Raw genomic sequence first — 21,768 nt, forward strand, 5'->3', positions numbered from 1 at the left:
AAGCATGCGTATCGCATGCGAGACGATTTGCAAGCCAGCCAGCGGGTGGGGATTAATTTGGTCTCGGCAAAGAAACTACAGTGCAGGTTTGGTCTCGGTGAGACTGAAAGAGAGACAGAGAGCACGAGAGAGAGCGACAGGGACACTGTCACTGTGTCAGTGATTCAAGGTGGTGGCTTGGTGGCCAAAGGGATCCGGGTTCGATTCCCGGCATGGGCGGTCTATTTTTTATTTTATTCTTTATTCTTGTTTACTATTGTTTATTATGAACGTTTTAATGTTTTATTTTACTCTAATAATTTTTTTAATTGTTTAAAATAAATAAATACAATTTTTTTTTAATTCACGTGCACAAGACAAAAACTTTCATACTGTGCCAAAGTGATCCGAGTTCGATTCCCGGCATGGGCGGTCTATTTTTTTTATTGTTTTTATTTATTTTTAATTCTTGTTTACTTTTGTTTATTATGAACGTTTTAATGTTTTATTTTACTCTAATAATTTTTTTAATTGTGTTAATAAATATTGTTGTTGTTTTTTTTTTAAATCCACGTGCACAAGACAAAAACTTTCATACTGGGGGAGCGAGCCAGTCTGAAGAGTACTCGGGTCCAGCGCCAGCGTTTTTTATTCAACATATTTTCCTCGCACAGGCCACGTAGAACTGGCGCACATCATGCCAGAACTTCTGTTGTGTGGCTGGTGCAAGCTCCTCCTCAAAAATGAATGAACGGCAGTCCATGCCAGCAAAAAAAATTATAAATAAAAAAAAATTCTTTTTTTTTTTATAAATGCTGAAAATGCGTATGGTTTGAGGTATACGACGTAGGACCCAAAAAACACCGAAAAACCGTAATAATTACGCAGAATGCGTTGGACTTCACAGGTATGGAAACATTACTTTGAAAAGACAATAACTAAATCTTCAGTCCACATGGAAAAACTATTGTCAAATACATGCACATAACTGTCATCTTTCTAGGTTCATGTTATGATTTATTGTTACTGTGTTTGTCCTTTTTGTTTTAAAGCATCACTTTTGATCATCTCATAGTTGTACTAGTGTTCACACAACTCATTGTTTGTTACTACATTTTGGAAAAAAATCCGGTCTTACAACAGGAACATTCAAAAAGCTGGGATCCGATTGTTATAAGTAAGCAGTATGGCATCAATTTAATATGATTAATTGGTAAGGACATCTGCTTTAGCCCCAACCGTGAAACAAGTACGTGCACTTAGCCACAGAATAAAATCAGTGAAATGCTAGTCTTTACAGAACTACCGGGTACATAAAAAGCGCATTGCTAACTGGTTACACATGAACTATAATTATCACCTCATACAAAATAATACTGTACATTGATCAATCTAGCAGCAGCAGATCTATCAACTATCTCTTTAAGCAATAATGTAATACAACGTAAATCCTCTACTATCACCATTTAATGTAAAAAAATTTACGCCAAACTCATTTGTACATAGATATATATGAGGCTGTGCCAAAAGGTGCTCTGGGAGACCCCTGTCAAATTTGCACATTGATATTTTGTTTTGTAATCATACATTTTTCCTGATTTAGCCTCACTTAGCTTAAAAGTATATCAAAGATACAACATGCACAACATTAAGGTGCATGTTGGCCTTTGAAAGGGTTAAAATACAAAATAATTACAAGATCCAGGTCCGAATGTTGATCCGGAAGTGGGGACATTTTAGGGGACCCACAAACAACGATTTTTTGTTTTTTATCTTTCAAGTTGAGAGTCATTTTTTTGTAGATGGGTGAAAGAGGAGAGATTCAGCTTTTTAATCAATGTAAAAAGCAGAACAAAATTCTTCCCGAAATGTGTGAAAAACGGTTTTTTTAAAAGCTGTTACGATCGTAACCTATCATGTCAGATGTCACACCAGCAGAAAAGGTTGACGGCAGTGATTTGCTCCAGAAATCTCTCTAGAAGAACACAGAAACAAGTGCTGCAATCTTAGTTTGACGTTTAGCAACGGTGAAAACAGCACTGATTGTTGTATATATTTTATATCAGGCATGTTTTTTACGGAGTAACTTCGTCATGTCAGGGTGTTTCGATCGAACATTTAATAATTCTGGCCGCGATTTTACTTCTACCGGATGTTTGTCGCATCGCAGTAAAAAGACATTCCTTCCCACAATGCCTTTCGCGCACTTTTCCCTCCAAGATGGCGTCGATAACACGCAGCGGTAAGTATCAGTTCCATGTCAGCTTTTTCTTGTAAGTTGCGGTCAACAGAAAGTTCAACCCGAAAAACAAAAAATACTGAGTGAAAGTTCGAAACCTAAAATAACCTTTGGAACCGTGTTAAACAGTTTACACGGCTATCATATGCAGGAAACAAACTCAAAAATAACAAAGACTGCCTCAAAAGTGTTAAGTCAGGCGTCGATCGAAACTCCTGACACAGATATCAAACTGTCAACCGAAACTTTGACACGGCTTCGCTCGTGTCATGTGGGAACGTTTGGCTCTGGCCTTCATCAGTCAGCACGATATGAGCTAAAAACGGATCAAAATGTCCCTTTCTTTCCACAAACGGGCTAAGTTTGCGATTCCCACCATTACTCTGGCAAAACTGCTAAATTTACATTTACTGTCGGATGCAACACATGACATCATCATTTGTGTCCATTCTAAAAATATGTTACCTCCGACAGATGAATGGTATGGCTGGCAATCTTTTCTCCAGGCATGATCAATGTTATTGTTTCTGACAGCAATGAAAGGACTTCACCAAATGAATAAACTTGGTTTTTGATCAAAACTGTGCTTTGCTGTTCTTGAATTCAAACTGCTAGTAATTGCTATCTGTCGGATGCAACACATGACATCATCATTGCACTATATTGTGTTCAGTTTCTATCAGCAATCAGTACATTTTAGTTTAAACACCTGCTACATGGTTATATAAATGATACAAGTAAAAATTTGCTCAAATGATATAGGTTTACAACTAATTTTACTTGTCTTTCATGTCCATTGTTACATCCGACAGATTCCCAAAAATTACGATTACACATCATTTTCTCAAAGTCGCTTTACTGAGTTATCTTTTTAAGACTGGAATTGTATGTCCAAATGACTATTCTTTCACATTGTGTAAGTGTTGAAATGATACTGTTACTTTTATTTTCTTATAAAATGTCCCCCTCTGACAGAGCACCTTTTGGCACAGCCTCATATATCTATGCATTATTCCAACTCTGACTGTTTCCATCCATTCATTTTTTCAGCATTTGCGTACATTTCCCTATTTATTCACACCGTGTGGGAAGATTGATGATTTTGTTGCGGCGTGCACACAGCTGTATCCGACAGAAGAGGTTCAAAGCTAATGAGATTAACAGTGCACAGATGTGTGCTTTCACTGCTCCCTCCTATGACGTCCTTCCTAACAAGTAGGGGCTGGCAGACCCACACAGTTTACAGAGAAGAACACTATTTATCTAGCCATTGGGGGACCCCAGCCCTAATTGGCTTGAGGTCAAGACATGTAGTATATTCAGTGAGCAGTGGAAAATAAGACCTTCTGGTAGGAATGTAGTGGGCGAGTGTACATCACTACAAGTAAAACTATTACAGCAGTGTACAAAGGGATATCCCTGGTTGGTACAGTGCGGTATGATGTCAGAAACTAATGGATTATGAATGTAGCTAATCCCACAGTGTACTGGTCTTTGTTTTGACAGCTTTTTGGCCTTGATTTCAAGCCTCACTGCATTTTTGGTCAAACTCAAAGTTACAATTAAAGTGACCCAGTATTAGCTGTCCAAAGAAACGTGCTTATATTGTTATTGTTCTGACAGGTCTTTCTGTTTCAAGCATTACACATACAAATACATTAGAAAGGTCACCATCACAATACACATTAGAAAAGTCACCATCACAATACCTTGTCGTCGTGTGACTCAACAGCAGCAGAAAGGTCAAACAGTTTTATTGTTATGTGTGTATTATGCAATCCTAGTTCCTGTTAGCTCAGAGTGTTTACAAACAATGCCTACGGTAATATTTCATAGAAAAAAAGAAGTAGATTTTATCTCTGGGCTGTTCATACAATGATACATTGCCTTTACTACGCTTTTATAGCTTTGCTTCCAGTGTATATTTTAAAAGGAGATGCAGGGAAAGTTTAACGGCTCTCCAATTGCAATTTGATGGGTGTCAATGGCTGAGTGAGGGAGTTTTCTTGGTGGGCTGTTTCCACTGGCAAGCAGTAAACCTACATCCAAAGTAGCTGAGAACCAAGGGTAGGGAAAGACTGCAAGAGAGCCTTTGATGGGGCTTACAGGGGAGGGATTTGGCTTACATGTAATTTATGGTATTAGCCAAATAGGCAAAGAGGAATGGGAAGCACTCCACTCCGCTGAGCAGGCCAGTCTAACTGTAAGAAACACACCACGCCTACACCATTAATGTGGGAACAATAGGGTGGAGAGTGATCATGCTCAACTTGTTTGGTTTGGAAGAACACAGTGGAGTTGTAGTTTATGTTTGGCAAAACATTTCTTTTTAAGACTGCTCGAGCACGTGTACGTGTGCGTGTTTGCTGTTATGGGGAGGGTACTTAGAGGGGGGGGGGGGGGGGGGGGGGGGTTGCTTTAGATTCAGTTTAATGAATTGTATTTCGAAGCTCAAACTGATAAAGTCTTGTGTAAGTTTTGTAATACTAAATAGGTAAACATGTATTACTAGTATTACTATATAGTGGTTACTGTATTTGTAAGCTATATTTCATGTGAGAGTTCATTTGTAACTTATTTGAGAAGAGTTGATAACATGGGTGTTTTATCAGGGCCCATTGGTGTTATAGAAAAGTCGGTCTGCTTTGTATTTTAAAGTACATGTAGCATAGCTTTAAACAAGTAAAGGATGTGTGGGTTGCAAGACAGTAATTTTAAGCAGATTTGTTAGCGAGTTAAATCTCTTTTTACATTTAGTCAAGTTTTGACTAAATGTTTTAACATAGAGGGGGAATCGAGACGAGGGTCGTGGTGTGTGTGTGTGTCTGTCTGTCTGTCTGTCTGTGCGTGTGTGTGTGTAGAGCGATTCAGACCAAACTACTGGACCGATCTTTATGAAATTTGACATGAGAGTTCCTGGGAATGATATCCCCGGGCGGTTTTTTTTCTTTCTCTTTTTTCGATAAATACTTTTGATGACGTCATATCCGGCTTTTTGCCGTCGCGATATAACCTTCGTGGTTGAAAACGACGTATAAACACCAAATAAAGAAAGAAAGAATCCGGCTTTTTGTAAAAGTTGAGGCGGCACTGTCACACCCTCATTTTTCAATCAAATTGATTGAAATTTTTGTAAAGCAATCTTCGACGAAGGCCGGACTTCAGTATTGCATTTCAGCTTGGTGGCTTAAAAATTAATTAATGACTTTGGTCATTAAAAATCTGAAAATTGTAATAAATTTTTTTTTATATAAAACGATCCAAATTTACGTTCATCTTATTCTAGGCAGGTTTCACGGTATTGATTTCAGCCATTTCCCATTTTCTCACACTTCCAGTCAAACATAAAACTGTGAAATACTGTGAACATGGATGTTATTGTAATTAATTAGGATCAGTACCACACAAAACAAAGAAAAAAATTATACGCAGAGTCTTTTTTTCCATAGAAAATCAAGCGAAACGAAAGTTGCCCCCAAAACGTGAAAATCTATCAAACAAACTTGATGCAAGCCTGACTCCAGAAAGAAGACAGAAAACCACTAATACTAAATGATTTACATAAAGTTTAAACATATAACAGATTTTCACAACAAAGTTCCTTGCCTGAGGCTGTCTATATGTTTGCATGCAGATGTCCTTGATCAGAACGCCATTTTCACCTAAACCGGCCGACGAAATGGTTTTTTTCACATTTCAAGGTCTCCATACACTAACAAAAGTCACATGTTTTGAAAGTGTATTTATGTGTGTACAAGATAAAAACAGATAAGTACTTCTTTATCATTTTTTTAATGGCAGAAATAAACTTATACTATCGATACCCCCTAATTTAGAAAACGGCAAGAAGAGCCAAGATACCTGTTTCATTAACAAGGAACACTTTTTTGTTCATAAAAAGACACTCACTCATTTTGATATAAAATAATAATCAATTGCATACATATATGAATACAGAATGTTAAACAAATCTACTTTTATTTTAAGTGGAAAAAACACACAACAAAAAACACGCACATAAGTGACGCACACAAACTGAAGGCTTACCACCAAAGACTGTGGGTACCCTAACTACTCTCCTCACATAGGGAGGGGGGAGATAGAAGGATCCCTAAACAAAGCCTGCCTCAACACGACTTTAGTAGGTAGCCGTGCCTGCTTGGTCATGCCGTCGAAAAACAGAAACAAAGAAGAACAAGTCGCGTAAGGCGAAAATACAAAATTTAGTCAAGCTGTCGAACTCACAGAATGAAACTGAACGCAATGCAATTTTTCAGCAAGACCGTATACTCGTAGCATCGTCAGTCCACCGCTCGTGGCAAAGGCAGTGGAATTGACAAGAAGAGCGGGGTAGTAGTTGCGCTGAGAAGGAAAGCACGCTTTTCTGTACCTCTCTTCGTTTTAACTTTCTGAGCGTGTTTTTAATCCAAACATATCATATCTATATGTTTTTGGAATCAGGAACCCACAAGGAATAAGATGAAAGTGTTTTTAAATTGATTTCGAAAATTTAAAGGCACAGTAAGCCTCCCGTAAACCATCACAGAGCTCCCCGAGCGTCTACATACAGTACAAGCATACTTCCATTTGAACGCTCACCGAACGGGAACATCCTGGCTGCTTTCTGTTGAGCGTGAGAAATGTTCAAAGAATTTATTTTCGTGGACTTCTCCTTAACAACAATTGCGCCTCGTTTTGGTGCTGGCCGGGACGGCTGTTATGAATATGATACCGGAAATCACGCCCGGACAGTAAGCCTCCCGTAAACCATCACAGATACTGTCAGGCTTTTACACACAGTACAAACACCCTTCCATTTGAACGCTCACCAAACGGGAACATCCTAGGTGCCCTGCGTAAAGAGCGAGCAATTTTTAAAGAATTAATTTTGCAGATTGTCTCGAACACTTTTTGGACCCATTCTGAACTCAGGTCAAAAATGAGTTACTTCCCTTCTATCGATGTAAACTGTCGATAGCCGTGGATCGATGATTATCAGAATGTTTTTGGACCGTGGTGCGTTTTTGCGCTAGACCTAACTTTTAAAATCTAAATAATAAATTGACAGCTTGTTACAAAATTCTTTAATCATAAAAGAATTTGTTTTTCATCAAGACAAGATCAGAAAAGCCCGGAAGCAGGGTCACGCAAGGGTCGTCGCAGACGACGGTTTACAGTGCATATCGCCGTTCCTCTCAACAGTCAAAAGCCATCGCTAGAGTTCTTGTGAACCACAGCCGTTTGTTTCGTGCATAAAAACGTGCTATTGTAGATAAGCTCACATCGAGTCACATTCAAATGACTAACTGACGACTACATTGTGAAAAAGGGAAACTGGATGACACGAGTTCACGATGGCTCAGGGGTAAGATAAACCACGCAAAAATAAATTCTTTGAAAATTGTTCGCTCTTTACGGAGGGCACCTAGGATGTTCTCAATCGGTGAGTGTTTAAATGAAAGGGTGTTTGTACTGTGTGTAAAAGCCTGACCGTATCTGTGATGGTTTACGGGAGGCTTACTGTGCCTTTAATTTTGATCATAATGTTTATATTTTTAATTTTTAGAGCTTGTTTTTAATCCAAATATAACATATTTATATGTTTTTGGAATCAGAAAATGATGAAGAATAAGATGAACGTAAATTTGGATCGTTTTATAAAAAAATTTTTTTTACAATTTTCAGATTTTTAATGACCAAAGTCATTAATTAATTTTTAAGCCACCAAGCTGAAATGCAATACCGAAGTCCGGCCTTCGTCGATGATTGCTTGGCCAAAATTTCAATCAATTTGATTGAAAAATGAGGGTGTGACAGTGCCGCCTCAACTTTTACAAAAAGCCGGATATGACGTCATCAAAGGTATGTATCAAAAAAAAGAAAAAAACGTCCGGGGATATCATTCCCAGAAACACTCATGTAAAATTTCATAAAGATCGGTCTAGTAGTTTGGTCTGAATCGCTCTACACACACACGCACACACACACATACACCACACCCTTGTCTCGATTCCCCCCTCAACGTTAAAACTTTAGAAGACACTTGCAAGGCAAATTTTCGCGCCGCGGTGCCGATGACGCAAATAACTCTCGCGACAAAACGATTGGTCCGTAAAGTCGCGTCATCAACCGGTTCATGAATGGCCCGTGTATGAATGGCATTCCTTCTGTTGTGATGACGTGCGCACCTCGTCATTGATGTGACTTGGAAAATCGGTCGGATTTAGGTACCCCCAAGATCTTATGTCGAAATTAGATACCTTTACCCTACCGATCCAGAACTGCAAAGGAAACGTTAATCAAACTTCTATAATCATTGAAAAAGCTAAAAATCTGATCGAGCATGAAGAGGTAGCGATCGTGTGGTAGCGATCGTTGGCTGACAGACGGCATATTACTCGACAAAAAGGCAACAAAAACAATAAAATCTCACCTGAAAAAATAATCACAAATCACGCCTTCGGCCTCAACTGTGAAAAGTGTGTAATATGTCACATACGGCATAGGATTGCCCGAAAATGACAACGAAAGTGAAAGTAGCGATCGTTGGAAACCCCTGACAGACGACGGTCGGACATTCCAAGAAATGGACACGGCGCGGAATTTCGCGAAATTTCGGTCATTGTAAATGCTTTCCTATGAAGTACAGACTATAAAGGTGTGTTTTCAATGTCAAAATAAAATCATGTTATCATTTCTTGTGGTAAAATAAGCTTACTTGGTTTATCTGTGAAGACTTAGTTTTTCGGACAGACAGCTTCCAGTTCTCGATTCGATTTTTTGTGTGCAAAATATGTAATGCAAAATTCATATTTGTGCTTTTGTTTTTGTTTGTATGGTTAGATATTGCAGCTCTGCTATCAAATATGACCATTCAGTGTGAATTGAGTGCCTTTTCGTTTCAATTTTCACATCAATGGTTGGCTTCTGTCATGCAGAAGGAAATGGCGTCTGTCAGGATTCACACGATCGCTACCAAACACATGTGCATAAAATGCCAACAAAACAACTCAAACGATTTTTTTTTTCAGAATTGTATTCAAAATGACACATTTGTGCATTGCATATAAAAAAAAACACTGAGAAAATTGGTTCAGCAAGTTAGAAATCAGAGCACATTGTGCAGTCAATAGAATGTCTCAATACCGTGAAACCTGCCTCTACATCATTTCCTGATTCCAAAAACATATAAATATGTTATATTTGGATTAAAAACAAGCTCTAAAAATTAAAAATATAAAAATTATGATCAAAATCAAATTTCCGAAATCGATTTAAAAACAATTTCATCTTATTCCTTGTCGGTTCCTGATTCCAAAAACATATAGATATGATATGTTTGGATTAAAAACACGCTCAGAAAGTTAAAACGAAGAGAGGTACAGAAAAGCGTGCTATGCAGCACAGCGAAACCACTACCGCGCTGAACAGGCTCGTCAGTTTCACTCCGTTATGCTCAAGCGGCGGACTACTGTCATTGTGAAAAAATGCAGTGCGTTCAGTTTCATTCTGTGAGTTCCACAGCTTGACTAAATGTAGTAACTTGGCCTTACGCGACTTGTTTTTCTCTATCCTGAACAGTACTAATAAATGAGAAACTACTGTGTGGGTTTGCCAACAGTAAAGTAGCTTCACCAGCTAGTTAAGTCTCCTTTTTTCCTGTACACATTAGTGTTTAGTCCACACCTAAACACACTTCTTTCCCTGATCAATCAGTGGAGCCAGTCAGTGCCTGTCCCCCGCGTTTGACAAGCCAATGAAGCAGAGCACTCTAGTGTTGGTGGCTGCAGGCAAGTTTGGGGTTGAGCACTTCCATGATGATTCATGACCAAACTGAACTCCACCAGGCTCTAGCTAAGGCATTCTCAATTCTCGATGGGCCCTTCAAGGGCCTCAAGCAGTTGCATTTCCGCAGGCACAGACCCAGATTGCTATGCTGTGTGTGATAAACGATGTAAGCTTGTAGTGTAATTATTACTAGTAGAGCAATGATGGGCGTTGGTGCTACATAATGAGCCTGCTTTGTTAGTCTGTGTTCAGTTTGAAAATGTAATTTATATTTGCCCATCACAATATCACTCAGTTTTTTAACTTTTATTTCGGTCACAGACTCACACCATACAAGAAATGTGGAACCTCTCTTTCTCAGCTTCTCTGTAAGTTGTAACCAGTGTGTAGAAAAAAACTTTAGTGGAGACAGAGAGAGAGAGGGGATTTAAGTCGTACAATTGAAACATTACCATAATGTAAGTAAAAAATAAAAAAAAAAAGGAATACTAGGACTAACTCATAGCAGAATTAAGAATTTGTTGTTTGGGATGATATTCAAGATTTTCTTCACTTTATTTAGCTAGGTTCTGATTACAATTCATGGTGTTTACATTTTTCATGAATAGTACTAAATAAAACATCAACAGTTTTGGAATACAGTATAGTTGAACAAACTCTGTGTCAAATGACATATTTTGGTCAAACATGTAAATAACATCGATGTTAGTAAGATTAAAACAAGTTGCGTAAGGCGAAATTCACGGAATGAAACTGAACGCACTGTATTTTTTCACCAAGACAGTACAGCTTCGTCAATCCCCGCGAGAAGGAAATCGCTCACCTCCCACGTGCAAAACGCAGTGAAATTAACACGCCAGAATAGCGCGGTAGCGTATTGTGCTAAGCAGGAAAGCGCGCTTTTTGGTATTCTTGTTAACTTTCTGAGCTTGTTTTGAATACAACCGATCATATCTATATGTTTTTGGAATCAGGAAATGATAAAGAATAAGATGAAATCATTTTTAGATCGATTTCTTAAATTTTAATTGTAATACTAATTAATCTATTTTCTTTAATTGTGATCACATTTTAAGACTAAACATGACATATGTATATATTTTTAGATTCAGAATGTGATGAAGAATACGATGCAATCAATTTTAAATCTGTTTGCGAAAAATCGATTTTCATGACAACTTTAATGAGCAAACTCATTAATTAATTTTTAAGCCTCCAAGCTGAAATGCAATACCAAAGTCCGGGCTTCGTCGAAGATTACTTGACCAAAATTTCAACCAATTTGGTTGAAAAATGAGAGCGTGACAGTGCCGCCTCAACTTTCACGAAAAGCCGGATATGACGTCATCAAAGACATTTATCAAAACAAGTCGCGTAAGGCGAAATTACTACATTTAGTCAAGCTGTGGAACTCACAGAATGAAACTGAACGTAGTCCGCCGCTAGTGCAAAAGGCAGTGAAAGTGACGAGCCTGTTTGGCGCTGTAGCGGTTGCGCTGTGCTTCATAGCACGCTTTACTGTACCTCTCTTCGTTTTAACTTTCTGAGCGTGTTTTTAATCCAAACATATCATATCTATATGTTTTTGGAATCAGGAACCGGCAAGGAATAAGATGAAATAGTTTTTAAAACGATTTCGAAAATTTAATTTTAATCATAATTTTTATATTTTTAATTTTCAGAGCTTGTTTTTAATCCGAATATAACATATTTATATGTTTTTGGAATCAGAAAATGATGAAGAATAAGATAAACGTAAATTTGGATCATTTTATAAAAAAAATAATTTTTTTTTAACAATTTTCAGATTTTTAATGACCAAAGTCATTCATTAATTTTTAAGCCACCATGCTGAAATGCAATACCGAAGTCCGGCCTTCGTCGAAGATTGCTTGGCCAAAATTTCAATCAATTTGATTGAAAAATGAGGGTGTGACAGTGCCGCCTTAACTTTTACAAAAAGCCGGATATGACGTCATCAAAGACATTTATCGAAAAAACGAAAAAAACGTCCGGGGATATCATTCCCAGGAACTCTCATGTCAAATTTCATAAAGATCGGTACAGTAGTAGTGTGAATCGCTCTACACACACACACACAGACACGCACACACACACACACACACACACACACACACACACACACACACCACGACCCTTACGTCTCGATTCCCCCTCTATGTTAAAACATTTAGTCGAAACTTGACTAAATGTAAAAAGGAAAAACATGTCTGGAGATACCATACTCAGGATCTCTCATGTCAAGTTTCATGAAGATCGGTCCAGTAGTTTTCTCTGAATCGCTCTACACACACACACAGACACACACTTGACTAAATGTAAAAACATAATTACAATTTGAAGTGAACGCACTCAAACATGCACTCTTTTGTTTTATAATCTTGGCTAGCCTCTTTCTACCCCACCTATGTTGAACAAGTGTTTTTTAGCCGAGAGCAGCAGGTCACTCTGAATAGTAGTAACTGTGTAGTAACTGTTAATCAACACGCTGGAATGCAGGCGTTAGATCGACATTACAGGAAGCGACTGAAGCTAACAGTCTGAGCGGATATATCCGTACCTGGTCAGATAAAGCCATATGAGTGGGTTCGGATATATCCGTACTTGGGAGACAATGAGTTAAATATGAGTTCTAGTACGCCAAAGGCGTCACATGGCTCTAAACGTGAAGAAAGGAAATCTTATGTATTCAATCGATATGTTCTATTTTACATGTAGCCGTTTCTTTGGCTGTCCAGGGATCAGGATTTTTTCTTCCTCTGGGTTTGTGTGCCCACATACGCTCCAATTTCGTTCAAGAGCACTTTTTCTAACCTGCTATTTAAGGCAGCCAATCTGTTTTTAGGTGATATTGACATTTAACGCCTGCAGCTGTACATGTACTTTCGTCCTTTCCAGCAGTGTGACAATTTGTTCCCGCAGTGCGGCTGGTATTTCAGGTGTACAAACTCACTGCTGTCAGTGGGCGGGGATGTAGCTCAGTCGGTAGCGCGCTGGATTTGTATCCAGTTGGCCGCTGTCAGCGTGGGTTCGTCCCCACGTCCGGCGAGAGATTTATTTCTCAGAGTCAACTTTGTGTGCAGACTCTCCTCGGTGTCCGAACACCCCCGTGTGTACACGCAAGCACAAGACCAAGTGCGCACGAAAAAGATCCTGTAATTCATGTCAGACTGAGGTCGGTGGGTTAGGCCAAAAAAAAAAATTTGTCTGTTTCTGGTAACATGGCTAAAAAAAATAGGGTCGGTAGGTCGGGATTTTTTTTTTTTTTTTTTTTTTTTTTTTTTTTTTTTACCCCAAATGTAGACCAATAAAACTTTAAAAATCGCGCAAAGAGACTGGATTCACTATACATAGAGACAAGACACTCAACACATTTACAAATCGTCAGCGGACTTTCGTTTTCACACGTTTTTGTTGTTCATTTTCTCACCCTGTCCTTTACCACCAAAAAAAATATATATATATTTTGAGTTTGGAAAAAAACACTTTAGGGTCGGCGCCGAAATTTAGGGTCGGTCGGGTGACCAGAAACAGACAATTTTTTTTTTTTGGCCTTATAGAAACACGAAAATACCCCGCATGCTTCCTCCGAAAGCGGCGTATGGCTGCCTAAATGGCGGGGTAAAAACGGTCATACACGTAAAAGCCGTGGGAGTTTCAGCCCATGAACGAACAAGCAAACAAACTGCTGTCAGTTTCGAGCACAACAACGGTGTGCATTTTCTTCAAACATTCTGTGACACGAATGAGAATGTTCAGCGCAACTGAAGCTCTCTTGTCAGAAATTTGAAGACACAGCAGATGTCAGATTGATGATAATGTGCAGACATCATGTTATGCTTTTAGGGACAGCACTCAACCTCATAAATTATGTGTCATATATTAGCCATCACCTACACATGTACAGAGGCCCCCAGGGCCCGTAATGCTAAAGACAGCTGAGGTCATTTGATGGAGGGAACTAATTACCTGGGCTGCCAGTGTTGAAACAGGAGATCAGGGAGGGGGGAGGATAAGGAGCTGAGGACCCTTGATGAAAAAATGGGAATGGGGGGAGGTAGGCAGCCTTTCAAATATTGATTTTGTATCTAGCACTTAGTGCACATCACTGCTGTAGCCGAGTCCCTAACAGGATCATTCCTAAGTCTCATCACAGCACAAAATGGCCAGCTACACCCGTTTGTTCTTTTAAACAGAGATTGTTAATTTATATGAATACAAGGTACATCTTGGCAAATTAAAACAAGTTAACTGTATTATGTTCATGTGACGAGAATGAGTTCTGAATATAAGTTGAAAGACTTTAGCCCAGGACAAACAATACTCTCAATGCAGACGCCTTCCAACGCATATGGGTAGGGAACTGTTCCGTACCATTTTGGTTGGAATTAAAGTGTTTATTGTGGATATGCTCTGGATCGCACTCGATGGTCGGTTGGGCAGGGCAGTCAGATATGTTTGTCAGTGCCAAACTCATTAAGTACATTTGGGTGTGGAAAAGATCCCACGATTGACAAAAGGGTCTTTCCTGGCAAAATTGTATAGGCATAGATAAAAATGTCCACCAAAATACCCGTGTGACTTGGAATAATAGGCCGTGAAAAGTAGGATATGCGCCGAAATGGCTGCGATCTGCTGGCTGATGTGAATGCATGATGTATTGTGTAAAAAAAAATTCCATCTCACACGGCATAAATGAATCCCTGCGCCTTGAATATGTGCGTGATATGAAATGCATAAAAAATAAAAAAATCCCTGCGCTTAGAACTGTATTTCATTATTGAACAGACTGGAAAGTGAGGCACAGTGTGTGAATTTTTAATTTTTTTTGTTTTATCAAGGAGCGAGTCATTAACCTGCCAAATCTGTTTAATTTCCGATGCTATTTGTGTTACTTAGTGTGCGCTCTTCTTGCAGAAAATATCTTTGCTGTTTCAGCTAGATTGTCTTCAGTGGTGGTAAAAGTCCCTACAGTCTGCTGGAGTAGTTGGCAATAGAAACCTTAGAAAGAGCATGACATTTACTGTTAACGCACATCGCACACAGACAGACACCAGACGTCACAAGCTGAGTTTACAACAAGCAGCTCAAGACTTTACATCATGTTAGACCACATCCCTACACTCTTGTGAAATTGCTTCGTGTTTCGTCAAAGAGTCTCACAAAAATGTCTATCACTAAAACTATTGGGTGTTTTTGATTGAGACTTCATGTTATCCTCCAACACCACAGAACCTTCCTATCAACCACTTTATAAAGGATTATCTTTGTAAACAAACAAATAAACAATGACGTCATTTAAACTACACAGTCTGGATGTTGTGGGTCGTGGCTGAACCATATGGAATTAAAGAAGGAATTTTACGGTGTTTATCCCTATTCGGATGGCGTTGGTCGGGTACGGCCCATACTCTGCAAAGAGGCGGTAAAGAGTTTATTCCTATTTGGATGGCGTTGGTCGTGTATGACCCATAATTTTAACGTTCAATCCTTCTTTAAAAAGTATGTGTCGTACACGACCCACATCATCCGGACTGTGTCGCCCAAAGCGTGATACGGTGAAGGTTAAGTTAACAAAGTTGTTCTAGTGCAACCAATGTTCCTTAAAACTGTCCTTTTAGTTCACCCTGATATGACTTGACACATGAAATGAGATTGATGTGTGCTGATTTTGACGGTGCGTTTTTTGCTCTGTTGACAGGAAGATGCACGGCAGTTCCTCTCATTGGCGGGCAACACAGACGAGGGAGAAATGTCTGCTGAGCTGGCATCCATAATGAAGCGCTTATGGAAGGACTCAGGTGTGCAAGAATGCTTCGGCCGAGCAAGAGAGTATCAGCTCAACGATTCAGCAGAATAGTAAGTTAGATGTGTGTGTGCCTGTGTGTGTCTTCACATGTTAAATCTGAGTTAAAGTACGTTCATCTCTATGCGTGAAAGTTGTTGAAGATGTAATTTGTCAAGTTTTTGTCAAAATATATAGATCTTAACTGACTAGCTTATTTTTCAGTCTTCTTCTTCTTGGCATTCGCAGGCTTATTTTTCAGTGATGGCAAATGTCATTAATGCCACCAGACAAAATCCTGCGAATTTGGTACATTGTACCTAGATTCGTAATCATGCAATATATATATATGCCGCTCTCAGGTTAAAAAAACTAAGACGAACTGACAACCGTAAATTTCAATTTGTCCAGAAACTAGAAGCCAGTTTTGAGGAAAGGCATCTTGAGTGTTGTTTATAAAGCAGAGACCAGCATTTGGTGTGTATCAAGTGACCTTGTCTTTGTTTTGCTGCTAAATATAACTGAATTGTCCTCTGCTTTCCCCAGCTACTTGAACGCCCTGGACAGGATATCAGCACCTGGCTACATTCCCACAGAGCAAGATGTGTTGAGAACACGAGTAAAAACCACAGGCATTGTTGAAACACACTTCACTTTCAAGGATCTTCACTTCAAGTTAGTCTCCTCACCTTTTTTCCTTGTTTACGACTTAGTTAATGATGTTTACACCCGTAAGATGTTTTTGTTATTGTTCAGCAAACCTGCACTGTCTGTTTGTCTGTCTGTCTGTAAAAAATTCCATTTCAAACGGCAGAAATTAATATGTAAAGCGCGGAGAGCACAGTTGTGGTTCGCGCTATATAAGCTTTCCATAATAATAATAATAATATACTGGTGGGGTCACCTTTGTGCAGAAGTGACTCGGTCTATGGAGGATTTTAAAATGAAGCATCCCAATATAGGGATCTACTGGACTGCTATATATGGGAAGGTAACAATGGAAATACTTGACCACATAGGATTATTGCTGGTCATATATGATTAGTCATCCTTGCGCAGCAGCTTAGTTCAACCCATAACTTGCCAATATGATGGCACTGGGTGCAGCGAAGTTTTATAAAGACGGTTTGAACGGGTCTAGGTCCAGCTGGTACTAGTAGGATGTGTCTGTCAGAGGTTGAAAGTAAACATGATTTGAATTGATTAAGCAAAAAATGTTGTGCCCGTACTTCAGCTTTCACATGCAGTACCTCTTTTGTATCACATGCAGTACCTCTTTTGTATCACATGCAGTACCTCTTTTGTATCACATGCAGTACCTCTTTTGTATCACATGCAGTACCTCTTTTGTATCACATGCAGTACCTCTTTTGTATCACATGCAGTACCTCTTTTGTATCACATGCAGTACCTCTTTTGTATCACATGCAGTACCTCTTTTGTATCACATGCTGATTTCTTAGTCTAGCACTGTCTTTGAATTTAATAGATCTCTGAACTTTTGTAGCTTCTCACTGATTGTGTGGCTTTTCTGTGATTTCTTTTTGAGAACAAAAATAAATCGGTATGTGATTAAAAAATTCTAATTAGAAACAGCAACGTAATTATGCAGCTTAAATAGGCTGTGTGAAGTGATCCCTTTGTTTTGATTTGAATTTCATGTGGTTTGCAGCCATCAATTACCAGTCAAACATAGAATTAGAAACTTGCTTGCACAGGGAACACATGCCATCTTTGCATGGTTCAGCGTTTTGGGAAGATTATGACAAACTGCTGAACCTTTATTTTACAGATATTGATTTTGTTGTTTGTTTGCAGAATGTTTGACGTTGGCGGCCAGCGGTCAGAACGAAAGAAGTGGATCCACTGTTTTGAGGGCGTGACAGCCATCATCTTCATCGTCGCCATGAGCGAGTACGATCTCACCTTGGCAGAGGACCAGGAAATGGTAATTTTAGTCTCATCTTATTTTTATAGTAGCACAATGATCACAGTTCTGTGCACCAGCCCTGGTGTTCCCTGGTAAAAGTTAACAAGGGGAAGGTTTTGCTATGATATATATCTGTCTGTTAGCTCACGGCTTCAAAATGTTAGATTGCTGTGCGCTAACAGACTGTTACAGAACTGATCACGTGTGCAGAGCTGCCAACTCATGCTACGTTTTAAGTGAATTGCTACGCTGTTACGCTAAGCTTAGAATTGCTTAGCTTAGAATTCCTACGCGCAAACAAATAATCTCAAGCATGTTTGCTCTTTCTTATGAGTCTTGGTACTCATTTCTGATTCTCGCTCCGTGTAGCGTTCAGAATTTGTGTCATAAACATTGTCCACACTGAAGACTGGCACTGCAGACACTCTCTTTTGGCCGTTATGTTTCTTTTTTCTAAATAAACTTTAAAAAAATGTATATATTCTTGCACAAAATAGCCAAAATGTGGATCTGCGTATACAATTTACACAATGCTTCACTGAAACACCAAGTGCTTCGCTGAAAATTCCAAAAAAAAGGAAATTGCTAGCGACAGGGGTTGACAGGTCTGGGCGTGAGAATCCTTCCTTTTCAACTCCCCATGGTATTCAGTTTGACTTCAAAAGTGATATTTAATTTTATTTAATTTTATTATTTTCTTCTGATTTAGAACATTTTAAATAACTCGTCATTTGTAATTATTGCTTTCGCCAAGTTAATTCTTCTACTTTCTACTTTCTTCTGAGTTCAAACATCTTATTTGCACCTTTTTAACCATAATCCTTTTTCATGTCTGAATAATCTAGCTTTGTAATATGCAAGCCTATGAGTGGCAGCTCTAACTGTTGACTAGGATAAAGCTTTGAGTTTGATGTGTACTGAGATAGCTAAGTGCCTTACAGTCATCCAGGAAGTGGCATGCTGTATGAAGTTGCAAGTGTTTGTGGTGTCATGAATATGTGGTGGTGTCATGAATATGTGTAATGCGCATTTTGAATTGTGAAGAACAGGACAATTGTCAAGAAATGCAGATGTAGTTTTCTGCGTACAATTTTGAACAGATCTTTACTGAAAGATTGGTCATCGCTATTCATGGCTGTTGTTTTGCTTTAACTTTAAGATTTAAACTACACAGTACCAGTAAAACAGTTGTGGCCCAGTTTCAATGAAAGTTAACTTCCTTGTTTATTTGCAGTTTTACTGTAACATCAGCTAATGGCCTGTGACTTTGTGTTTGGAAAAACAATGGGGTGGGGGTGGGTGGCACAGAAAGTGTGTGTGTGTGTGTGTGTGTGTGTGGTGTGTGTGTGTGTGTGTGTGTGTGTGTGTGTGTGTGTGTGTGTGTGTGTGTGTGTGTGAACAGAGACAATATAGGAGAGAGAGAGAGTGTGTTTTTGTTTTTGATAATTTTAGGTATCATCTATATTCAATAGGGTGAGGGTTATATTGATTCTAAAATGAGAAATTTAAAGTATTTTCTGGTTTACAGACTGATTCCAGTTTATCTCCTTCTAGGGCTGTGCATTATTCAAAGAATCTTGTTTTCAGAACCGAATGATGGAGAGTATGAAGCTGTTTGACTCCATCTGCAATAACAAGTGGTTCACCGACACATCCATCATCCTCTTCCTCAACAAGAAAGATCTCTTCGAAGAAAAAATCAAGAAGTCTGCGCTCAACGCCTGTTTCCCAGAGTACACAGGTAGTTGTTCATTTTCATCCACAAAGGAATTCATTGCAGTGACTCAGCTTGAAGAAGTGAACAGCTCAGAGCTCTACACATCTATGATAGGAATGGCAACTTGAAGCTTGTCAAACATACATTCCTTCCCATGGGAATGATCATGTCAGCCGTCTCAGATTTGTTCAGGCTTTTTTGCGGAATGAGAGCTTCCTTCCACTCAGGCACATGGTAAAAATCGGCAGTCTGGCTTCGGCCTGTGCAGTGTGGCAAGAGTTGGTTAAATTCTTCTTCTTCTTCAGCGTTCCAGAATTTTTTGGTTACGTGTGAGCTCGTTTGCCCAGGTTAAAATTCATTTTGTAGATTGACAAAGGTGTCAGTTCTGAAATCAGTTCAGCAAAAAAACTTGCACTGTGCACAGATAGTAGCCAGGTTGTAGAATGATGGTAAATATCCAGGGCCCGTATGCTTATGGGGGAAGTTCGCGACAACTCCCGAAGTTTTGAGTGACATCGGAAGTACTTGCCTCACTTTCGTATGCATGGGCCGGAAAAAGGGTTTACCTCGAAGCAAAGCGAGGAAGTAACTCAGGGTATTTTGCGACTACTTCTAAAGTTTTGAGTGACATCGGAAGTACATCCTCACTTTCGCATGCATGGGACGAAAAAAGAGTTTACTTTGGAAGCTAACGAGGAAGTAAATGAGGGTAAATGTACTACAGCCAGACCCAGTAGTAAACACGCTACTTCCACAGTTTCTCAGTGCAAAAAGGCAGGGCTTTTCTTCAGTTTTTCATGTCAAACCGAGCTGACGCTCCCAAAGAGAGAAAATAGAGGGAAAAGTCGTATCTTCTGCATGCATTTCGTGCAAATTTCCCTGAATACAAACCTGAGTTGCCAGCTTTGACTTTTGTTTGTTCTGGGTCATTGGCCACCACTCTTTCATTCCCGCTTATACGAGGGGGTTACTGTGTTTCTATGAAAATGGGCGTCGTTGTGTGCATGTGTGAGTGTGTGTGTGTGTTTGTGTGCGTGCGTGCGTGTGTTTGTGTGCGTGTGCGTGTGTGTGTGTGTGTGTGTGTGTGTTCGAGTGTTGTAGTGTAAGTTTCTGCTATTTTTTTGTCATTGCTTTATCTCTGTGTGTGTGTGTGTGTGTGTGTGTGTGTGTGTGTGTGTGTGTGTGTGTGTGTGTGTGTGTATTTATTTGTGCGAGTGCCTGTCTGCCTGTGTGTGCGTGCGTGCGGGTATAATTGTGCGTCTGTTCCTTCATACGTTTGTTTGCGTGTTCGCGCGTGCCGTGTGTGTGTGTGTGTGTGTGTGTGTGTGTGTGTGTGTTTGTGTGTGTGTGTTTGTGTGTGTGTTTGTGTGTGTGTGTGTGTGTGTGTGTGTTTTCGATGTTATGTGTGTGTTCGACGGTGTGTGTGTGTTCGACGGTGTGTGTGTGTTCGACGGTGTGTGTGTGTGTGTGTGTGTGTGTGTGTGTACCCACTCCCCACACTATGATGAGCTGACTATATTTGCGCCTTGATATTTTATTCATGTTCTTACGTTTTATGCTGTTTATTGTGATTCACCACACCCGAGTTTATCGTAATTGAGATAATAAAGTGTTCTATGTCTATGTATTATGTCTAATACACATGCACACACGCACGTAGGCTACAAAAATCCAATCTTGACTTTGAACTTTATATAAACATACATCCTCTTCACAATTAACGAGGACAAACGTAATTAAATAACATATTCTTACTACAACTCACATAAATAGCATTAACTTCAGTTTGATGCGTAAGACATTGAAGTACTAACCCTGGAAACAGGGGGAGGTAACCCCCAAATCAAAACAAAACCTTGACAACAAGGCCCTGGTAGTTACCTCCCCTCACCGGTAGCCCGCGCATGCGCGGCACATATCACCGGCAAACTCATTCCCTTCTTCAACACCGTGCTGTACAGACGTGTTGGTACTTGCTGGGCTTTTCAGCCTTGGGTCTCCTGTGAGGACGACCTTTTGACCCTGGTTCATCTTGCTAGCTGTTGGTGAGATCTTTCTGGTTTACAACGTTTGTTTATGGTAACTGTTCACTTGTGAAAATGTCTTTCTCCGTTTCTCGGAGTTTGTTTTGGTTTTCACTTGGGCGGGAGAGAGCTGTTGCTCTCTCAGACATGTTTTGTCTCTCCCGCTGAGCAGTTATTTTGTTGTTCAAGCCTAGTCTAGTGACTTATCTGTAACGTTTTCTTGTTATAGCTTGTGCCGCCATTTGCATTTGTTGGTAAATGGCGTCGTACTTTGTGCTCCGTCTT

At 39.5% G+C, this 21,768-nt stretch overlaps 1 protein-coding gene across 1 annotated transcript in view; it reads left to right on the forward strand.

The window, feature by feature from the left end:
• LOC138965458 (guanine nucleotide-binding protein G(i) subunit alpha) overlaps nt 1-21,768 on the forward strand; it is a 47,516-nt gene that overhangs the window by 12,110 nt on the left and 13,638 nt on the right. Inside the window, exons 4-7 of the mRNA XM_070337614.1 lie at nt 15,729-15,886; nt 16,359-16,487; nt 17,631-17,760; nt 19,330-19,483. Coding sequence (XP_070193715.1) covers nt 15,729-15,886; nt 16,359-16,487; nt 17,631-17,760; nt 19,330-19,483 — 571 coding nt within the window. The remainder of the gene's footprint in view (nt 1-15,728; nt 15,887-16,358; nt 16,488-17,630; nt 17,761-19,329; nt 19,484-21,768) is intronic.

Source organism: Littorina saxatilis, linkage group LG4, assembly GCF_037325665.1.
Source record: "Littorina saxatilis isolate snail1 linkage group LG4, US_GU_Lsax_2.0, whole genome shotgun sequence".
Lineage (NCBI taxonomy): Eukaryota > Metazoa > Mollusca > Gastropoda > Littorinimorpha > Littorinidae > Littorina > Littorina saxatilis.